The sequence below is a fragment of the Aquarana catesbeiana genome, linkage group LG05, assembly GCF_042186555.1.
Source record: "Aquarana catesbeiana isolate 2022-GZ linkage group LG05, ASM4218655v1, whole genome shotgun sequence".
In the NCBI taxonomy this organism is placed as follows: Eukaryota; Metazoa; Chordata; class Amphibia; order Anura; family Ranidae; genus Aquarana; species Aquarana catesbeiana.
The window spans coordinates 616,984,321-617,006,223 of NC_133328.1; the positions used below are offsets into that span (position 1 = coordinate 616,984,321).

Below are 21,903 nucleotides of genomic sequence, written 5' to 3' on the forward strand. Positions count from 1 at the left end.
CGGGCGCATGGATTAGGTGGGCGGCGCCCCTGCACCCTGTATGGACGGGCTGCCACTGCCCTCACACCATTACACCCCCAGCCTGAATACAAGGGAGGATGGATCCATGCTTTTATGTTGTTTATGCCAAATTCTGACCCTACCATCTCATATCATATCAGAATGTTTCAGCTGAAATCGAGACCCATCAGACCTGGCAACGTTTTTCCAATCTTCTATTGTTCGATTTTGGTGAGCTTGTGTGAATTGTAGCCTCAGTTTCCTTTTCTTAGCTGACAACTGCCGCTCATTGGATATTTTCTCTTTTTCCGACCATTCTCTGTAAACCCTAGAGATGGTTGTGTGTGAAAATCCCAGCAGATCAGCAGTTTTTGAAATACTCAGACCAGCCCGTCTGGCACCAACAACCATACCACGTTCAAAGTCACTTAAATCCCCTTTCTTCCCCATTCTAATACTCGGTTTGAACTTCAGCAATCTGTGTCCTAATAATTGCCACTGCAGGTAAAACAGACTTTCTGCATTGCTGGCAACCAACAGCTATAATACTACCAAAGGATCGAAGAAGGGAGAGCCCTAATTCCCTGAAATGTGTTGACTATTTTTTATGTCATGCATGCATTAATACTGTATTCCAACCAGCTGGAGTCTCCAAGACTTTCTATTTTTGCACAGAGCACTTCTTCTTCCTCCACAATTTTCCCACCCACAGGTTGCATTCCTGGGCCAAACACCTGTGCATAACGTGGCAAGAGTGAGTGCCATGCTCCCCTATAAGTATAAGTGCCCAGTACTTTCTTTGGCAGTGGAGGAGGGAAGGAAAACTGAGTATGCCCTGCTTGGTGCTTTAAAGGGAACCTGTTGATTTGCCCTACATGATACATCGTATACCCAAGCCATGCATGAGTAATTACGGGGTAAGCATTAAGGACCAACATTATTGAATATATATGAAAACTATTTTAATGCTATGTATGTTTTAGAAATGTATATCTTGTTTTTATTTGATATAGTGTTATGACTATTAGCAGAAAATACATCCCCTGAAGAAGCCCAGCGGGTGAAACATGTTGGGAATTGACATGTGGAATACCACTATGAAATTGAGGAAAACATGAAATATGTCATGACTGTATATGGTTTTATATGGATTTGTCTTTTTTTTACAATAAATAAATAACTTTTAAAGAAGTTTATGTTAGTTGCACCCGAAAGGTCCCAACATTCATTTTGCTCTAGTTGAATAGTACAGGATGTGCTGCTGTATTTTGACAGTGATTCACACACACTAATTTATGGTGAAGGTAAATATTTTACTTTTGGACACTTTGAGCAGGTTGAAGCAAATATAGCTGCCTGTGGTTTTATGCTATTTGAGTCCCTAGGGTCAAGCCTTTTATGTCATTTGTTGTATGATGCCTGATCTTTTTTATGTGTTGTATATAAGCCTTTTAACTTTATCAAATTAAATACATTTTCATACTTTTATTCTAAACATATGTGCCTACAAAGTCCATTCTTGTAATACCTAATTCTTTTCAAATGTTATCGGGCCGGTGGCACATGTTTATTAGTGTATCCACAGTGTCACCCTGTGAGGATAAACGGTAAATTCCAAAAAAAAAAATTAATAATAATAATAACAAACATGTTATACTTACCTGCTCTGTGTAATGGTTTTGCACAGAGAAGCCCAGATCTTCCTCTTCTCAGGTCCCTCTTCGGTGCTTCTGGCCCCTCCCTCCTGTTGAAGGCCCCCACAGCAAGGAGCTTGCTATGGGGGCACCCGAGCCGAGCCAGAGCTCCGTGTACCCATTCAGACACGGAGCCGTGGTTCGGCCCCGCCCTTCCCTCTCCTCATTGGCTAACTGACTTTGATGGACAGCAGTGGAAGCCAATGGCGCTGTTGCTGTGTCTCAGCCAATCAGGAGGGTGAGTCCCAGATGGCTGAGGCACTCGTGGACATTGCTGGATCGAGATGGGGCTCAGATAAGTATTAGGGGGGCTGAGGGGGACTGCTGCACACAGAAGGTTTTTTATCTTAACCACTTGAGCCCCGGACCATTATGCTGCCTAAGGACCAGAGGTCTTTTTCCAATTTGGCACTGCGTCGCTTTAACTGCTAATTGCGCGGTCATGCAATGCTGTACCCAAACGAAATTTGCGTCCTTTTCTTCCCACAAATAGAGCTTTCTTTTGATGGTATTTGATCACCTCTGCGGTTTTTATTTTTTGCGCTATAAACGGAAAAAGACCGAAAATTTTGAAAAAAAATGATATTTTCTACTTTTTGTTATAAAAAAAATCCAATAAACTAAATTTTAGTCATACATTTAGGCCAAAATGTATTCGGCCACATGTCTTTGGTAAAAAAAATGTCAATAAGCGTATATTTATTGGTTTACGCAAAAGTTATAGCGTCTACAAACTAGGGTACATTTTCTGTAATTTACACAGCTTTTAGTTTATGACTGCCTATGTCATTTCTTGAGGTGCTAAAATGGCAGGGCAGTACAAAACCCCCCCAAGTGACCCCATTTTGGAAAGTAGACACCCCAAGGAAATTGCTGAGAGGCATGTTGAACCCATTGAATATTTATTTTTTTTGTCCCAAGTGATTGAATAATGACAAAAAAAAAAAAAAATATTTACAAAAAGTTGTCACTAAATGATATATTGCTCACACAGGCCATGGGCCTATGTGGAATTGCACCCCAAAATACATTCAGCTGCTTCTCCTGAGTATGGGGATACCACATGTGTGGGACTTTTTGGGAGCCTAGCCGCGTACGGGGCCCCGAAAACCAATCACCGCCTTCAGGATTTCTAAGGGTGTAAATTTTTGATTTTACTCCTCACTACCTATCACAGTTTCGGAGGCCATGGAATGCCCAGGTGGCACAAAACCCCCCAAAATGACCCCATTTTGGAAAGTAGACACCCCAAGCTATTTGCTGAGAGGCATATTGAGTCCATGGAATATTTTATATTTTGACACAAGTTGTGGGAAAGTGACACTTTTTTTTTTTTATTTTTTGCATAAAGTTGTCACTAAATGATATATTGCTCACACAGGCCATGGGCATATGTGGAATTGCACCCCAAAATACATTTAGCTGCTTCTCCTGAGTATGGGGATACCACATGTGTGGGACTTTTTGGGAGCCTAGCCGCGTACGGGGCCCCAAAATCCAATCACCGCCTTCAGGATTTCTAAGGGTGAAAATTTTTGATTTCACTCTTCACTGCCTATCACAGTTTCGGAGGCCATGGAATATCCAGGTGGCACAAAACCCCCCCAAATGACCCCATTTTGGAAAGTAGACACCCCAAGCTATTTGCTGAGAGGCATGGTGAGTATTTTGCAGCTCTAATTTGTTTTTGAAAATGAAGAAAGACAAGAAAAAACATTTTTTTTTTTCTTTTTTCAATTTTCAAAACTTTGTGACAAAAAGTGAGGTCTGCAAAATACTCACTATACCTCTCAGCAAATAGCTTGGGGTGTCTACTTTCCAAAATGGGGTCATTTGGGGGGGTTTTGTGCCACCTGGGCTTTCCATGGCCTCCGAAACTGTGATAGGCAGTGAAGAGTGAAATCAAAAATTCACGCCCTTAGAAAGCCTGAAGGCGGTGCTTGGTTTTCGGGGTCCCGTACGTGGCTAGGCTCCCAAAAAGTCTCACACATGTGGTATCCCCGTACTCAGGAGAAGCAGCAGAATGTATTTTGGGGTGTAATTTCACATATTTCCATGGCATGTTTGAGCAATATATCATTTAGTGACAACTTTGTGCAAAAAAAAAAAAAAAATGTGTCTCTTTCCCGCAACTTGTGTCGCAATATAAAATATTCCATGGACTCGACATGCCTCTCAGCAAATAGCTTGGGGTGTCTACTTTCCAAAATGGGGTCATTTGGGGGGGGGTTTTGAACTGTCCTGGCATTTTATGCACAACATTTAGAAGCTTATGTCACACATCACCCACTCTTCTAACCACTTGAAGACAAAGCCCTTTCTGACACTTATTGTTTACATGAAAAATTAATTTTTTTTTGCAAAAAAATTACTTTGAACCCCCAAACATTATATATTTTTTTAAAGCAAATGCCCTACAGATTAAAATGGTGGGTGTTTCATTTTTTTTTTTCACACAGTATTTGCGCAGCGATTTTTCAAACGCATTTTTTGGGGAAAAAACACACTTTTTTAAATTTTAATGCACTAAAACATACTATATTGCCCAAATGTTTGATGAAATAAAAAAGATGATCTTAGGCCGAGTACATGGATACCAAACATGACATGCTTTAAAATTGCGCACAAACGTGCAGTGGCAACAAAATAAATACATTTTTAAAAGCCTTTAAAAGCCTTTACAGGTTACCACTTTAGATCTACAGAGGAGGTCTACTGCAAAAATTACTGCCCTCGATCTGACCTTCGTGGTGATACCTCACATGCATGGTGCAATTGCTGTTTACGTTTGACGACAGACCGCCGATTGCGTTCGCCTTAGCGCGAGAGCAGGGGGCGACAGGGGTGCTTTTTTTTTTTTTTTTTTTCTTTATTATTTTTCTGCTTTTTTTATCTTATTTTTAAACTGTTCCTTTCATATTTTTTTTTTAAATCATTTTTATTGTTATCTCGGGGAATGTAAATATCCCCTATGATAGCAATAGGTAGTGACAGGTACTCTTTTTTGAAAAAATTGGGGTCTATTAGACCCTAGATCTCTCCTCTGCCCTCAAAGCATCTGACCACACCAAGATCGGTGTGATAAAATGCTTCCCCAATTTCCCAATGGCGCTATTTACATCCGGCGAAATCTAAGTCATAAAATGCTCGTAGCTTCCGGTTTCTTAGGCCATAGAGATGTTTGGAGCCACTCTGGTCTCTGATCAGCTCTATGGTCAGCTGGCTGAATCACCGGCTGCATTCTCAGGTTCCCTGTTGAGACAGGAGAGCCAGAGAAAAACACGGAAGACGGTGGGGGGGGGCATTCCCTCCCACGGCTTGTAAAAGCAGTCTAGAGGCTAATTAGCCGCTAGGATTGCTTTTACATGAAAGCCGACCGCTGGCTGAAAAGAATGATACCAAGATGATACCTAAATCTGCAGGCATCATTCTGGTATAACCACTCAAAGTCGTGAATGGCGTACCTGAAGACAAAAAAATGGTTAACAATAAAGCACAGTAAACGGTAAAGTATAAAAAATTGCATACCTGAAAAGCAAACATGATAAAACATAATAACAATAAAACATTGCAGAATAGAATACAGTAAAAAAGAGCAGAACAATAGAGAGAGAATAGAGAGAGAGAGAACAATAAAACGACAACTATTTTTTTTTATTTTATATATATTTTTTTTTTTTGACACTTTTTTTGTAACTAACTTTTGTAACTGTAACCGGTTCCAGGTTCGGGTCTCACAAAATTCGATGGCATCTTGGGAGACCCTGTGAAAGTGTGCCTAGTCTGTGGAATGCTGTACCCTACGCTAATACTCAACTAGTGAATGGTAGCGTTCAAAACATTCACCAATGCAAAGACCAGGATTGTCAGGACAGGAGGGACAATAATAGAGGGTGTCACGCCTATATTCGCGCTTGCTGCAGACACGACATCTTTTTTGGGGGGGTTCGTTGGGTAGGGGTACTCGGGAGGACATAAAGAAAATGCCTCTCATGCACCCGACTGCATTTGGTTGGGGATGTGAATGGGGGAAGTACGGGCGCTGCAGAAGCGGTGGGTTCCCAATTAGGATTGGCGAATGCAGCAGGAAGGGCATTATGGGCACGACGGGCCTGTGTTTGTCTTTTTGGTGGCAGCGGGACACTACTTGTGCTTGCCACCTCACCAGCTTGAACTGCACTTATGGGATTCGCCACGTCACCAAGTGTTGCTGCAGCGCTGGTTTGACTACGACCGGGGTGTACTAGGCCACCGGTGCTTGCCAGTTCACCAAAACGCTACCAAAAAAACTGTTAGCGATCGCAGGGATCAGGCCTGACTCTGCGAATGCTGCAGTTATGCGTTTAGTGTTTTGTAAGTGTCAGTGATCGATCGATACTGCACTTGGGTGGGCTGGGCTGGGCCGGGCGGAGGGGCAAAACGCAGGTATCTGGGCTGATCCCGCTAACACTGCGTTTTTGGGAACCCTAAACTGCTGGGGATGCTAGTATAGATCTGATCGGATCAGATATTGATCCGTTCAGATACTATACCACTAAGGGAGGTGTATGCTGCGTGCGTGGGTGTTAGCGGTACTGGCGCTAACCTGACGCTGCCTGGGGCTGGTGCTTGCCAGTTCACCAAAACGCTACCAAAAAAACTGTTAGCGATCGCAGGGATCAGGCCTGACTCTGCGAACGCTGCAGTTATGCGTTTAGTGTTTTGTAAGTGTCAGTGATCGATCGATACTGCACTTGGGTGGGCTGGGCTGGGCCGGGCGGAGGGGCAAAACGCAGGTGCTAGCAGGTATCTGGGCTGATCCCGCTAACACTGCGTTTTTGGGAACCCTAAACTGCTGGGGACGCTAGTATCAGATATTGATCCGATCAGATACTATACCACTAAGGGAGGTGTACGGTGCGTGCGTGGGTGTTAGCGCTACTGGCGCTAACCTGACGCTGCCTGGTGCTTGCCAGTTCACCAAAATGCTACCAAAAAAACTGTTAGCGATCGCAGGGATCAGGCCTGACTCTGCGAACGCTGCAGTTATGCGTTTAGTGTTTTGTAAGTGACAGCGATCGATCGATACTGCACTTGGGTGGGCCGGGCGGAGGGGCAAAACGCAGGTGCTAGCGGGTATCTGGGCTGATCCCGCTAACACTGCGTTTTTGGGAACCCTAAACTGCTGGGGACGCTAGTATAGATCTGATCGGATCAGATATTGATCCGTTCAGATACTATACCACTAAGGGAGGCGCATGCTGCGTGCGTGGGTGTTAGCGGTACTGGCGCTAATCTGACCCTGCCTGGGGCGACGCATATCACCGCCGGGCGATCAGGGGGCTAAATCTTTATTCGGTAATAAACGGCGGGTGCCCTGACACTATAAAAAATAAACGAACTAACCAGCGTCAACCGTAACGTTTATACGGTGATCAGTGGTGAAAGGGTTAACTAGGGGGCAATCAAGGGGTTAAAACATTTATTAGGTAGTATATGGGGGTCCCTGTCGCTATAAAACGCTGACGGCGAACCTAAATATTTACCTCACTAACTAGCGTCACCAGTGACACTAATACAGCGATCAGAAAAATGATCGCTTAGCGACACTGCTCACAGTGGGTGATCAAGGGGTTAAAACTTTATTAGGTGGGGGTTAGGGGTTTACCCTAGACCTAAAGGGGGGTAATACTAACTGTCCCAACACTGTAACTGTCACAAACTGACACTATGCAGTAATCAGAAAAAAAAAAAAAACCTGCTGGTGTCAGTTTGTGACAGGGGGGGGGGTGATTGGGGGGGGATCGGGGGGCGATCGGGGGGGGGGGATCGGGGTGTTTTGTATGCCTGGCATGTTCTACTGTGTGTGTAGTGTGTTGTGCACTCACATTGATGTCTTCTCCCCTCGGCGCTGGAACGGAAACTACCGAGCCGAGGGGAGATGACATCATTTCCTTTGCTGCTGTTTAGCATACAGCAGCAAAGGAATGTTCCCATTGGCCGGCGGCGATCGCGAGGGGGGGGCCACGAACGGATGGCCTCCCCCTCATCTCGGATCGCCGGGGAACAGAACGGGACTGCCTCGGGCACCGGGGGGGGGGGGGGGCGATCGGACCCCCCACCCGCAGAAGGCAAATCACGTACATGTACGTGATTTTGCCTGCCCGTGCCGCTTTGCCGACGTAAATCGGCGTTAGGCGGTCCTTAAGTGGTTAATACATAGAATGCATTAGGATAAAAAAAAACCTTCTGATTTTATGACCACTTTAAAAGTCAGCAGATACAGGATTTGTAGCTGCTGACTTTTATTTATTTATTTTTTTACAGACCGGACAAGCGCTTTACAGATTACGTTGTCCCAACATTTCATATTCCTGATATGTGTCTGTTGTACCATGTGATTGAAGTATCCTGTTCTCTTTATATTGCTTCTTTTGAATGAAATCCCCAGTGATCCTGCCAAGCCCTTTGCTTTCCTATTTCAAACTGACCAAGCTAGGCATGAGAGCACATCCATTGTAGTGTGGTCAGTTTTAATGGTTGTGCAGGGAGAATAGTCTGCCTGTCCTCCATTTGTCAGATTTCTGCTACAGACCCCCCCCCACAATCCCTGCACTGACATTCACTGGGAAGACCAGTGTGCTGTTGTTTCTCCTCCTCCAGCTCTTATATGATCACTTATTAGAAAAAAAGAAAACAAAGGTATGTATACCGTATTTATCAGCGTATAACACGCGCCCCAAGTTTAGGAGGGAATTTTAAGGAAAAAAACTTTTAGGAGGGAAGTTTAGGGAAAAAACTTTTAAATGCCCATCAATGCAGCCTTATCAGTGTCCATCTGCAGCCTTGTCCATCATTGCAGAATGATCAGTGTCCATTTGCAGCCTTGCCCAGTGTCATTTGCGACCTGTAACCATTTAAAATTGCTGCCGCCGAGATAGACAGAGCCTGTGTACTCGGCTGTACTCGGCTCCTCTCGGCTCGTCTCGCAGTCCTGCCCAGTCCCGCCCCTGGGCCCGGCTCCTATGATGGACATAACACAGGTCCAATGGCAGGACTGGGCGGGACTGCGAGCCGAGCCGAGGCGAGTACACAGTACACTCGGCTCAGTCTTTTTCGGCAGCGCTCGCTCCTCATCCCCTCAGAGACAGCAGGGAGGCATGACGGCATGACTGCGAGCGGAGCAGAGCTGAGCCGAGTGTCTTTTTCGGCGGCGCTCGCTCTTTTTTGGCGGCGCTCGCTCTTTTCCGGCGGTGCTCGCTCCTCTTCCCCTCACAGACAGTGGGGATCGGCGTATAACACACACCCACGATTTTTCCCTAATTTTAAGGGGAAAAAAGTGCGTGTTATACGCCGATAAAAACGGTAATTTTTTAATATGTATTATACTGTATATACACAAATGTTTGCCTTTTGTTTCTATTTTAAACTGAATGGGTTGTTTTACAAGCTGAGGGCTCCCTTAGACTTTAAAAACATACCTGCCAAGTCATTGGTCCTGTTGTTTAAGCAGTAGCAATATCTCATGGGAAACTTGTGGTAATCTACATGTTTTAGGTTAGAAACTGCAAAGGAAACCATAAAGAATGATAATGTTACATTTTGCATAGTAAAAAAAACCCATCATAGTTAAAGGGTATGTTACCCCAACATTTCCTATTCCTGATATGTGCCTGCTGTACCATGTACCTGTATGAATGTGTTTCCTGTTCTCTTTGTATTGCTTCCTTTGTGTGAAATCCCTGGTGTTCCTGCCCATCCCTCTGCTCCCCTATTAAAAACTGACCACACTAAGCAGGAGAGCACAACATGGTCAGTTCTCTAGCTATGGTGGGAACTCAACCTACTCTCCGCCAATGATCAGACTTGTCCTGACACCCCCCCTCAGCACAGCCTTTCACTGGGAAGCTCAGTGTGCTGCTGATTCTCCCCCCCCCCCCCAGCTCTTATGCAGCTGAGAACAGAGGGAATGTGATAATTTATAAAAAAAGGGAAAAAGGTATTTATAATGTATTTTTTTTTATATTTATACACAAATGTTTCACTTCTATTTTAAACTGAATGGGTTGTTTTACAAGGTGATCGTTTACAATCAATTTAAGCGTTCTACAAACTCTTATAATATCAAATGTAAGCCCCAATAATAAACTGGTTCTAATTTGCTTCCTTTTGTTCTTTTAAATTTCATCAACACCCACAAAATAAAATGGTCATAGCTGCAGTTTTATTTTTTTATTTTGCAGAATATTTGTGCAGCTATTTATCAAATTATACTGATTGGATGGTGTATGGGACACTTTCTGGAATATATGGTGTTTGGACTTTTTTACGAATTTGGGATTTGAACTTTGATCAAGATTGGATGGGACTTTATATTTATGTGGATCCCATTATTCCTGATTTATATTTGTATTAACTGATATGATTAATATTGATTTAATCGTATTATTATGGGTTATTACAGTGAGTTGTTTATATCATTTATAGTTTAAAGTGGAACTTTAGTCAAAAAAATTAAGTCCTGCTAGATCACTTCAGGCTGGCACCTTTTGAAGCTATACCTACAGTGCCTTGAAAAAGTATTCATACCCTTTGACATTTTCCACATTTTGTTATCTTACAACCAAAAACGTAAATGTATTTTATTGGGATTTTATTTGATAGACCAACACAAAGTGGCACATAATTGTGAAGTGGAAGGAAAATGATAAATCGTTTTCAACATTTTTTTTTTACAAATGAATATCTTAAAAGTGTGGGGTGCATTTGTATTCAGCCCCCTTTACTCTGATAGCCCTAACTAACATCTAGTGGAACCAATTGCCTTCAGAAGTCACCTAATAAGTAAATAGAGTCCACCTGTGTGTAATTTAAAATCAGTATAAATACAGCTGTTCTGTGAAGCCCTCAGTGGTTTGTGAGAGAACCTTAGTAAAAAAACAGCATCATGAAGGCCAAGGCACACACCAGACAGAGATAAAGTTGTGGAGAAATTTAAAGCAGGGTTTAGGTTATAAAAAAATCTCCCAAGCTTTGAACATCTCACGGAGCTCTGTTCAATCCATTATCTGAAAATGGAAAGAGTATGGCACAACTGCAAACCTACCAAGACATGGCCGTCCACCTAAACTGACAGGCCGGGCAAGGAGAACATTCATCAGAGGAGCAGCCAAGAGGCCCATGGTAACTCTGGAGGAGCTGCAGAGATCCACAGCTCAGGTGGGAGAATCTGTCCACAAGACAACTATTAGTCGTGTTCTCCACAAATCTGGCCTTTATGGAAGAGTGGCAAGAAGAAAGCCATTGTTGAAAGAAAGCCATAAGAAGTCCCATTTGCAGTTTGTGAGAAGCCATGTGGGGGACACAGCAAACATGTGGAAGAAGGTGCTCTGGTCAGATGAGGCCAAAATTGGACGTTTTGGCCTAAAAGCAAAACACTATGTGTGGTGGAAAACTAACACAGTACATCATAACCTGAACACACCATCCCCATCGTAAAACATGGTGGTGGCAGAATCATGTTGTGGGGATGTTTTCTTCAGCAGGGACAGGGAAGCTGGTCAGAGTTGATGGGAAGATGGATGGAGCCAAATACAGGGCAATCTTAGAAGAAAACCTGTTAGAGTCTGCAAAAGACTTGAGACTGCGGCGAAGGTTCACCTTCCAGCAGGACAACGACCCGAAACATACAGCCAGAGCTACAATGGAATGGTTTAGATCAAAGCATATTCATGTGTTAGAATGGCCCAGTCAAAGTCCAGACCTAAATCCAAGACTTGAAAATTGCTGGCAAGACTTGAAAATTGCAGTTCAGACGCTCTCCATCCATTCTGACAGAGCTTGAGCTATTTTGCAAAGAAGAATGGGCAAAAATGTCCCTCTCTAGATGTACAAAGCTGGTAGAGACATCCCCAAAAAGACTTGCAGCTGTAATTGCAGTGAAAGGTGGTTTTACAAAGTATTGACTCAGGGGGACTGAATACAAATGCACCCCACACTTTTCACATATTTATTTGTAAAAAACTTGGGAAACCATTTATCCTTTTTCTTCCACTTCACAATTATGTGCCACTTTGTGTTGGTCTATCACATAAAATCCCAATAAAATACATTTATGTTTTCGGTTGTAGACAAAATGTGGAAAATTTCAAGGGGTATGAATACTTTTTCAAGGCTCTGTATACTGGATGTATGAAGAATGAAGCACCTTACATTGGGTGAGGTTACGAGTGACCATGGGGTAATGGTAAACACAACCTTCCAATGATCCCAACAATCAGGTGACATCCTAATCCTTGGTCCACTCACTCCAATGGAATCCCAAGTCTAGGCCCACTCAGAAACATCATGATGGTCAGAGACACTTGGATATTGATCGAAACAACCCATTGTTTGCTTGTGTGCCAGAAGTGCCAGTCGGTGAATAGGAAATGTTGTTGGTACTTGGGAACACCATTGGAGGTGGAAAAGACAATCTGAATAGTGTGGGAAACCTTGACATAGTTACATAGTAGGTGAGGTTGAAAAAAGACACAAGTCCTTCAAGTCCAACCTGTTGACAAAGCGGTGTTATGGTGATCACCAGAGATGAGACTTTATGAACCTTGGTTCCACAACTGTCAACTGAGGAAGTCACAAAACAAATCTTTGGGTGTACTAATAAATACACTTTGTCAAGATTACTCACACTAGTTACTAGTTACAGTGATTACTCACACTTATTTCCCGCTTCCAACAGGGTCTCCAAGCACCAACTCCATTCGCAGTTCACCAATGGGCACCTCTGCCACAGAAGGAAACAGATTTTCTTTTTGGTTTTGCAAGAAATCCAGTGCTCTCCTGTGTCCTGTGCCCCCTGCAATATTATCAACTTCATCAGCCCAGTTATCCTCTGTGAACTACAGTACCCCTTTATCCCTATTTTATGAAAAAGGAGGGAGGGAAGTTGGTATTTTGTAGTCCTAAACACTTTGGGGTTGATTTACTAAAGGAAAATAGACTGTGCACTTTGCAACTGCAGTTGCTCCAGAGCTTAGTAAATTAGGTAAAGCTTCACTTTGGAAAGAATACCCCAATCACGTGCAAAGAAAATTTAAAAAAAAAAAAACAGCATTTTTGCTTGCACATGATTGGATGATGGAAGTCAGCAGAGCTTCTGCTCATTTACTTAAAGATCTGGGGCAACTGCTCTTGCAGAGTGCACAGTCTATTTACCTTTAGTAAATAAACCCCTGTATGTCTTAGAGTGCCAAAATTGGTCCTCCATAGATACAATACAATGATTGGGCATTGTCAACCCAGGACAGGAAGTGTGTTTCTGGCAGGACCACCAGATGAAAATGAAAGAACAACAACCTAAAAAAAGGTAAAAACAAGGCAGCCACCACATCTAAGGACTGGTAAGCTACAATATACGTCATTCTTGTTCTTGGTTCTAGATACATTATAATGAAGGACTGAAATCGATAAATCAAGCAGCACATACTATTATAAATAAGGATTGAAACCTTGTGGAACGCAAAGGAACTGTATGAAGTCACACTCAGAAAGGAGAAGAAATTGTTGGCACCTGGGAAACAAATAGACATCAATTAATAAGGAGCAAAGCTGTAATTCTACAATAGTTGATGAGCTATGATTAGGCGCCTAGGTTGGCAAGAAACCTGTTAGCTGGTGGCTATATTCCCTCATCTGTACATTGTGGATTGTTGTTGTGAATTATGAATCAATAAAGTTGATTTTTTTTTTTTTATTGTATTTTTATTACAATTTTTTTAAGAATACAAACGTTTTAATAAGTTACACATACAGTACATAAAGAAACACCTGCCAACAATATAAGGGAAGGTAGAGATGACTATAGCAGTGCCAAGGAATAGCAACAAAATAAATGACAATTTACTACATTGTCATAAATTGAGCAAGATCTATAAAAAAAGAGGAAGTAAACCCTGGATTTTGTTTCTTTTTTTTTTTACATATTATCAATCAACAATATATATAGATGCCTTCCATATTAAAACTAGCTACTTTTTTTGCTTTTATAAAATAGATCTTCTTCCGAGAATTGCCTGCTCTATCTTTACTCCTGATTTCTGGCTCTTGTGTGGGCATTTCCGCCCTTTCTTTCTTTCCCTGGCTAAATCTCGCGCATGCGCGATCGCGCAATTGCGAGTGCTCTTATGGACTTCTGTGTGGTACTCTGGTTCACTCCCCTTGTGTGACGACAGTCACAAGGGGAGAACCAGGAAGGTGTGGAGGAGGGGACACTATCGCGAGGTTTCCTCTGTGCCGTTCTCAGTGGAAGGAATTAACCTGGCATGCAGGGGCTATTGAAACGGCACACATAATATGCCGTTAACGAAACCATGGACTGCGCATGCGTTGGTGACATAATTAAAGATTGCAGGACGGATTATGAAGAGACTGTAAGAGTAAGTGAAATTTCACAGGCAGCAATCGGCAGGCTTATCACTGTAGATTAGAATGAGCTAAAGTTAAAGTATACAGTTTACAACCACTTTAACAGGTAAAGGCATAGGGAAGTAACAGAAAGGGGGGGCACCATGGGTCTCAGGGTTCAAAAATAGACATGTGCAGTTCGTTTAGAATTGATATTCACACAATTTTTCGTTATTCGGAGATTCGGATATATTCGAATACCCGAATTACAATATAAACTAATTTTTACCAAATGCTCCAAATAACGTAACGAAATTCGTCCAAATTTCAGAAATTTAGACTGAAATTCGAATCCGAAGTCAGAATTAAAAAAAAAAAAAAAGCTGCTTGTCTTTCAAAACGCTCGTTGACCACGTTATTCGTAAACCAAGGTTCCACTGTATACAGATTGCTGGCATCTGGGGATTAACAGGTTTATTCTAACATTGATAGCACCATATCTACAGTATGGGTCAAAAATGATTGGTGCCCCTTCCACTTTTACCCAAACAATCCCATTTGGCCATGAACTGAAATAAAGAATGGCGGAAATCATTTACGTGTGTATTTAACTAATACAATTATTTGGGAAAAACTGAAGGAAATGCCAAGAATTTTGCCCATGACTTCATATCCAGAACATGTTTCTGCTTTGACACTGTTAGCCAAATGGGGATTACGGCATATCCTCCAATAAATAGAAGAATGTTATATTAGAAAAAAAAACACTTATATTAACCCCTCCAAATTCTCTCTTCAAATAAAAGATCTCAACATCAAAATCTATTTTTTTTTTACAATCCTGGGAATTCACTCACCTCTAAGAGCCCGGTTGAGCATTCCATTTACCAGATCAGTAAAGTTGAACTGAGAAAGGTCAACGGAGGCAGCTGGGATCTCTGTAACATAGAAAAAGTCCCTATTTAACTCTCATTTATTCACTCACTGCACTTAAACAACGTCCTAATAAAAAGAGCTGAACTGCATAGCTTTATCTACACAACCTTTATCTCGAATTGTATCTGAAAAGACCAAAATATTCCTATTTTTATTAATTTAATGTATTTGTTATTGATAAATGTTCCTGCAATGTATAAATAGATTCTCTAGCACAGTATGTACAGGTCATGGACTTGTAGACATGGGTGAGTTGTTTGCACCGATCTCATCTGTGTATAATGTTTTGCTTCTTAAAGTGTTACTAAACCCAGGAGCCTGCATTCACTATATTCAGGCATGTACTGGCCATCGGGACTACTGGGAGTTTCCGTAGGCTCAGTGGGCCGGTCAGGCGCAGTCCTGGAGCCGCACCTCACTGACAGTGAGTGATCATGATTTCACTCCTGTCACCAAGGAGCAGCTGTCGAAACTTGCTGGAGTGAGGATTAGGCTTTCTGCTCCCTCCAGCCTGCAGGGGGAGATAGACAGCCGGCAGACTTTTCTTCCTCTCGCCCCTTATCACTCGTCACTTATCACATGACTGGAGAGAGGAACGAGAAGCTGCCTTCATTCTGGAGAGCTGTGAGTGACTACACATGGGATGGGGGACACTCTGATGCAAGGGGGACACTCAAAATTAAAGTGGGACGGTCTGGATGAAGTCCAGGCTCAAATTTTTGTCCCAGTCCAGCCCTTGCTATATCTGGTCTCCCACAGTACACAGAACATGCAATAGTTTTAGTAAATATAACCTGCTAAACACCTTTTCTCATCAGCAGTATATAGCAGTCTTGTGACTTCTATCAGTGTCTGGTTAAAGCTTGTTGGAGGAGTTTTCATTCTCCCCTGACTGTCCTATGATGCTGCAGGACCCCTGACCCTCTGTCTGGACAGTGCTGATTGGCTCTGTGCTGATCACATGCAGCCTTACAAGAAAAAAAAAACTCTCTAGCAATACACACCAAACTGAGCATGTGCAGGGTGCCCCCAAGCCCCTGTTCTATCAGGAGATGTATTGGGGACAGTGGACAAAGGGGAGGGTCAGAGGAGACAGGATCAAACAGCCTTTTTATACAATGCGGAGGATTAACCCTGAAGGTTCCAGAGTGAGTATAATAAACATGTAATACTGCATATACAGACTGATTTTACTGCTGTTGGTTTAGAAACACTTTAAGATCACTTAATACAGTAGACACAGTCTGTCTGTTACAGCACACAGGTTAGTGCTAATAATACATGTAACATTAGATCAGCCTTTCTCGACCTTTTTAACAAGAACAAACCCTTGGAATAAATTTTAGGTCTCAAGACACCCTTGAAAATATTTTTTTTCAGTAATAATATTAAAATTAGGAATGCCATATAAGGTTAATAATGATGGTCTTATTGATGACCAAAAAAAAAAACCAGATAATGTAAACTGTAATGCTCCCTTTGGTGGCCAGTAACGTGCCCACTTTCTTTAGTGGCCAGAGGAAACAGCACTGCAGAAATACACATTCACCACTTTTCCATTCATAAACAAATAGCAGCAGCTAAGTGGTTAAATAATATGAATAAGCAAAATTTTGTTTTTATCGCCTCAAAATTTTAGCAAAAATCTAAAGATTTTGGTGAAGTTTCATCATTTTGGTGTCAAATGGAAGGCGAATTTAATGTGGTTTCCGCTGGTTTTGATGGTTGCCATAGGCTTTAAATTGTTCCTGAGGGGAATGGAAGCTCCATTACCTACTGTCACAGAAAACCACAGGGACCTGGGACCTTGGAGGGGCCTGGGGGGCCAACCTCCCCCCCAACGACTATAAACCAAGGACTAAGGAGACCCCCCTCTTGGGGTTACAAGGAATCTTTTCCCCAAAAGGGTTACATCACTTCCCTGGGTACCTGGCTGGCCGTGAATTATACCAGCTACTCTTTCCATGCAATTAGGGCAGGTGGGACTGCATACCTCCCAGCTGTCCCTGATTTGGAAGGACTGTCCCTGATTTGGAGCAATGTCCCTCTGTCCCTCATTCCTCCTCATTTGTCCCTCATTTCTGGTCTGATCTATATAGATGTATATAAATTGCACCTTTTATCTATCAAAAAGTGTTCCCCAGAGCTAAACCTTTCATCTGATTCCTAAATTGCTGCATTTGTAAATTCCAAAAGCCAATATATAGAAATAGTAATCGTAAAAAAAGCACTTGTGAGTTTAACCGATCTTGTTTTTTTTGTACAATTCTCCTTTAAGGGGGCGTGGCAAGGGGTGTGTTCTATGCCTGCATACTTTTGCTGATAGGTGTCCCTCATTCCCATTTCAAAAAGATGGGAGGTATGGGACTGTTTCTGGAACCCCTTGGCATACTGTGCATAGTGGAACTATTATCCTGCATCAATGTGTTATGTGCAGGGCTGTGAATTCCAGCACTTGTGGGGTTAAGAAACTTTATATTCTGTTACAGGTTTCCTGGCATCCACTATTGTTTGCTGTAATTGGGTTTAGCTGATAAGTCCGGACTACTAGGTTAAAGCCTCGTACACACTACTATTCTTTTTTTTTTAACAAAAAAGAAATTGACAGCTCAGGCCGGAGCCCATGTACTAACAATACAATGTTAGTACAGCGATCTCGCCTGCTGAGCTATTGTGTTCTGACAGGGCGACGACCCCCTGCCAGACCACACCGGTCAGCCAATGGCTGAGAGCGTTGATCGGGGTCGGTCTGCAGACCTTTATTTTTCAGTTATGACCCTTCGACAAAAGCTGGTCGAACACACAGGCAGAATGTCGGCCGTTTTTTATTGAACCGGCCGATGCCGCCCCACATTCGGACTGTGTGTACTAGGGTTAAAGAATCAATCGTTTTCTTGTGTTTGATTGATTATTTTTGTATATAACGTCATTTTCTCCCAGGACTTGTAATGTGTGCCATACCTGTCTAGGGGGAGGGTTCTGTGTATAAATGCTGTGCTGTGTGCTAAATAAAGTCAGTCCTGTTTCATTCCAACATTGGTTCTGTCTGATGTAGACATGTGTGCACTGCCGAAAAATTTGTTTGTTTTCGTTTCATTCAGGGTTTTTTTGTTTTTCGTGTCATTCGTTATGATCACACTTTGCAAATTCGAAAATTCGAAAATCCGAAAATAAAAAATAAAATCCAAAAAATAAATAACTAACCTATACTAACTAACTATTAACTTATAGGTATTGAAATTTCCTTTCAAATTTGGCTGTTAGTGAATGTAAGGTATATGAATTTATCCGAAGTTGCCATCAACTATTGTTTGCTGTAATTAGGTTTAGCTGATAAGTCCAAAATACTAGGGAGGACTCCACTGCCGCCTTCATTTTATGCACAAGCGCTTTTTTATCTTCTTAAATGTAAGTGTATTTCCTTTTTATTAAAATTACTGTGTTTACGGAATCACACTATGTGGCCCCTTTTTTATTCCTTATGGGCCATATGCTGGGATGCTTAACGATTTATGTGGAGAAGATACTTCCATGAAGTCTTCTGGGATCCCTACACCTCCAGGTTGCCAAGGTCTTCCCCCCATTGCCGTTGAGCAATACAAGCTGGTTTGACCCTTACAGTATATGCTGATTTGGGTTCAAACCCTCCGGTAAGCCTCCATCTGTATTTGCTGTGGGAATTGCACATGTTTTCTTTAGGACACTGTGGTGAAGTCTACTGAATTTGTTTCCTACTTGTCAACTATCAAGATTCAGTTTATATGATTGGTGGACAAAATAGAAGCCAGCTGCGTACTGTTTGTTATATTTTTTGGGCAGGAGCAGCCTAACAGATTTTTACGTTGGTGATGGTATTTTACACATTTTTTTCACAGTTGGTGACCACGAGGGTCCTTATTACATATGGACTATAATCATTAGTCTGTTGATGGACATTTAATCCTAATTCAAGACACTTGAAACATATCCAATTTATTTTTATAATTTGTATGTCTATGGTTTATTTTCACTTTAGCGCTACACTTTGTTTTACCAAAATACTAGGTAAAGCCTCGTACACACCACTAGTTTTTTTTTTTTTTTTAAAAACGAAAAAGCAACTGACAGCTCAGGTCAATTCGTAAATTCGAAAATCCTTAAATTCGTAAATTCGAAAATCCAAAAATAAGAAAAAAAATCCAAAAATTAAAAAAATAAATAACTAACTATCTAATAACTAACTATTAAATTATAGGTATTGAAATGTCCTTTCAAATTTGGCTGTTAGTGAACGTAATGAATACGAATTTATCAGAAGTTACGAATTATCCGAAATAACGAATGCTGCATCTATACAAATGGAACGTAACAAATTAATAATAATAAATAACAGTAATAATAATAATAAAAATGTTTATTATTATTAGTGGCATTTATTATTAATATGTTCTGTTCCATTTGCAGGAAAAAGTTTGTAAAATCACCAGTCTATGGGGTTGATTTACTAAAGCTGGAGCGTGCAAAATCACTTCTGCAGAGCAACCAATCAGCTTCTAACCTCAGCTTGTTCAATTAAGCTTTGGCAATAAAACCTGGATGCTGATTGGGTTCTATGCAGAAGTGAGACTGATTTTGCACTCTCCAGCTTTAGTATATAAAACCCATTGTGTACATCGTATGGCCTAAAGTTTGTGGACACCTGATCTTCCCATCCATGTGTTCTTGTTGGAAATCCCATTCTAGTTCTGGAAGAGCCTTTCCCAAATTTGCCAAAGGTTTTGAGGGCAAAATCATATAAAACGTAGCATTAACTGTGCCCTTCACTGGAAACACCTGAACTCAATTACCAGTAGGGTTGAGGTCAGAACTCTGTTCAGGCCACCCGAGTTCCTGCATAGCAAGGTCCTCAAACCTTGTCTTTACAGAGCTGAGTCTATGCAAAGGGCCAAAGACCCTGGCATTGAACACCAGTACCCAACATCAGTCATGCCGGAACAGAAAATGGCCTTCCCCAAGCTTGCCAAATGTTTGGGGTGCACAATTATCTAAAATGTAGCATAAAAGTTTCCTTTACTAGAAACACCTGAGCTCAATTCGGAGTGGTGTCAACATCCTTTTGCCCATTTTCTTGGGTGCAGAGGTCAGGCATCCACAAACTTTTGGCTGCATAGTGGCTATAACAAAATGTATAACAGATCATGTAGTCCAATGGGGTCACCTGTGGTTCCCAAGATAGCGATCCTTTTTTCTCTCTGTTTATCTCCTGTTAGGCATGGCCCTGTAGGATAAATTCAGTTGGTGACAAGTGCATTTGGTATTATTTGATAAATGCTAAATTCATAGCTGTTTTTTTTTTTTTATAGGCTTTATGCATGTGCCTAAGTAACAGCCCTCTGCTACAACAATTATATACACAGGGAGTTTCCTTCTTTTCCTTGTCCTAATCTGCCCAAACAATTGTGATTACATGTAAATAATCTTATATTAAACATATTTGTCTCTGCTATTCCTAGGCACATGTCTACTGAGTCTAATGGTAAACCTGGCCCTAGTTGAAACTAAACTTTAACATCACCCTTTCTACACAACTAAAATACTACAACATTGTATAGTTCCAATTTTCTGCTAAGCTAATTTTTAAATAAATTGGATTTCTAATCCTAAATACTGATGATTAAAGAGTTAAAGAATAATTCAAATACAGTAAAACCTTGGTTTGAAAGTAACTTGGTTTGAGAGCATTTTGAAAGACAAGCAACATTTTTTAATAAATGTTGACTTGATATACAAGCGATGTCTTGATATAGAAGTAGCGACATGTCACAACTGAGTATAAAAGAGAAGAAAGGTGCCTCTAAGTGTAGCAATATGGTTACATGAAGGTACAACATTTAGCAACATATTGCTACACTTAGAGGTGCCTCTCTTCTCTTTTATACTCTGGAGCTCCTGCTGGATTTTGCTTCTAATCCCGTTGTGGATGGACATTTTATGGTTACACAACCTGGTCGTCACATTGCTATAATCTTTTTATATAGACTTTAAACTGACCTTTGAATAAATGGTTGTGGAACAAATCATTTGAGTTTCAATTATTTCTTATGGGGAAATTTGCTTTGATATACCTTATGCTTTGGATTACAAGCATGTTTCTGGAACGAATTATGCTCGCAATCCAAGGTTTTACTGTAGCATGTCAATTGACAAGTAAGGTATAACTTACCAATGTTGAGGAACAGCAGAAAACACATGAAGCCGGTGACCAGGGTCATGGAGACAGTCTCAGGAAAACATGGCATACTGGATCATTGGATAAAACACGGAGGTCCCTGTGTGTGAAATTAGTATTATATTATGGGTGGCATTGCATAAAGGTTCAGTCCAACCCCAATCTGATATTTCAGCTTTTGTTAGATATTGGAGGGTTAAAGCCCATAAGCTAAGTTGCCCCTTTCCCAACACATTGGAGCACCCCTGACACTTTAAAAAAAAATCTATGTAGCTTTTTCGAGGTGTATTCGGGTCTTGCTTCATAACATCATGGGTCCTCTTCACCTACCTTTTCCTCCGGCAGTGGGTGGATCCTAAATACTGCAGATTGTTCACTACTGCGGCACTCTATGCAGCATTCTTTGTGAGTCCAGGATTGTGTTGTTGTGTGGGGACTTTGACACACTGGGCAAGATCATTAAACCTGATGGTCAGTTCCTGGTCATCCACTGAGTCCGAGGTACTCACCACGTTAAAGGGGAACCCATATCTGCCTGACCCTGACTTTTATGTGTGAGAACTGTTGTTTGCAGGCCAAACACACTCCCCCTTCATTAGGGCTTAAAAATACTGACTACTACTGGATGACTGACTACTTAAATGGATTCAGGTGAACAGATACCAAATAAAACTGCAGTGTGAT

General features: G+C 41.6%; 1 protein-coding gene across 1 annotated transcript in view; it reads right to left on the reverse strand.

Annotated features, from left to right (window-relative positions):
• Positions 1-21,289, reverse strand: part of HHLA1 (HHLA1 neighbor of OC90) — an 81,879-nt gene extending 60,590 nt beyond the window's left edge. The window contains exons 1-4 of the mRNA XM_073632843.1: positions 21,214-21,289; positions 14,933-15,013; positions 13,159-13,242; positions 9,155-9,238 (exon numbers count right to left, since the gene is read on the reverse strand). Coding sequence (XP_073488944.1) covers positions 9,155-9,238; positions 13,159-13,242; positions 14,933-15,013; positions 21,214-21,289 — 325 coding nt within the window. The remainder of the gene's footprint in view (positions 1-9,154; positions 9,239-13,158; positions 13,243-14,932; positions 15,014-21,213) is intronic.
• Between the last annotated feature and the right edge of the window lie 614 nt (positions 21,290-21,903).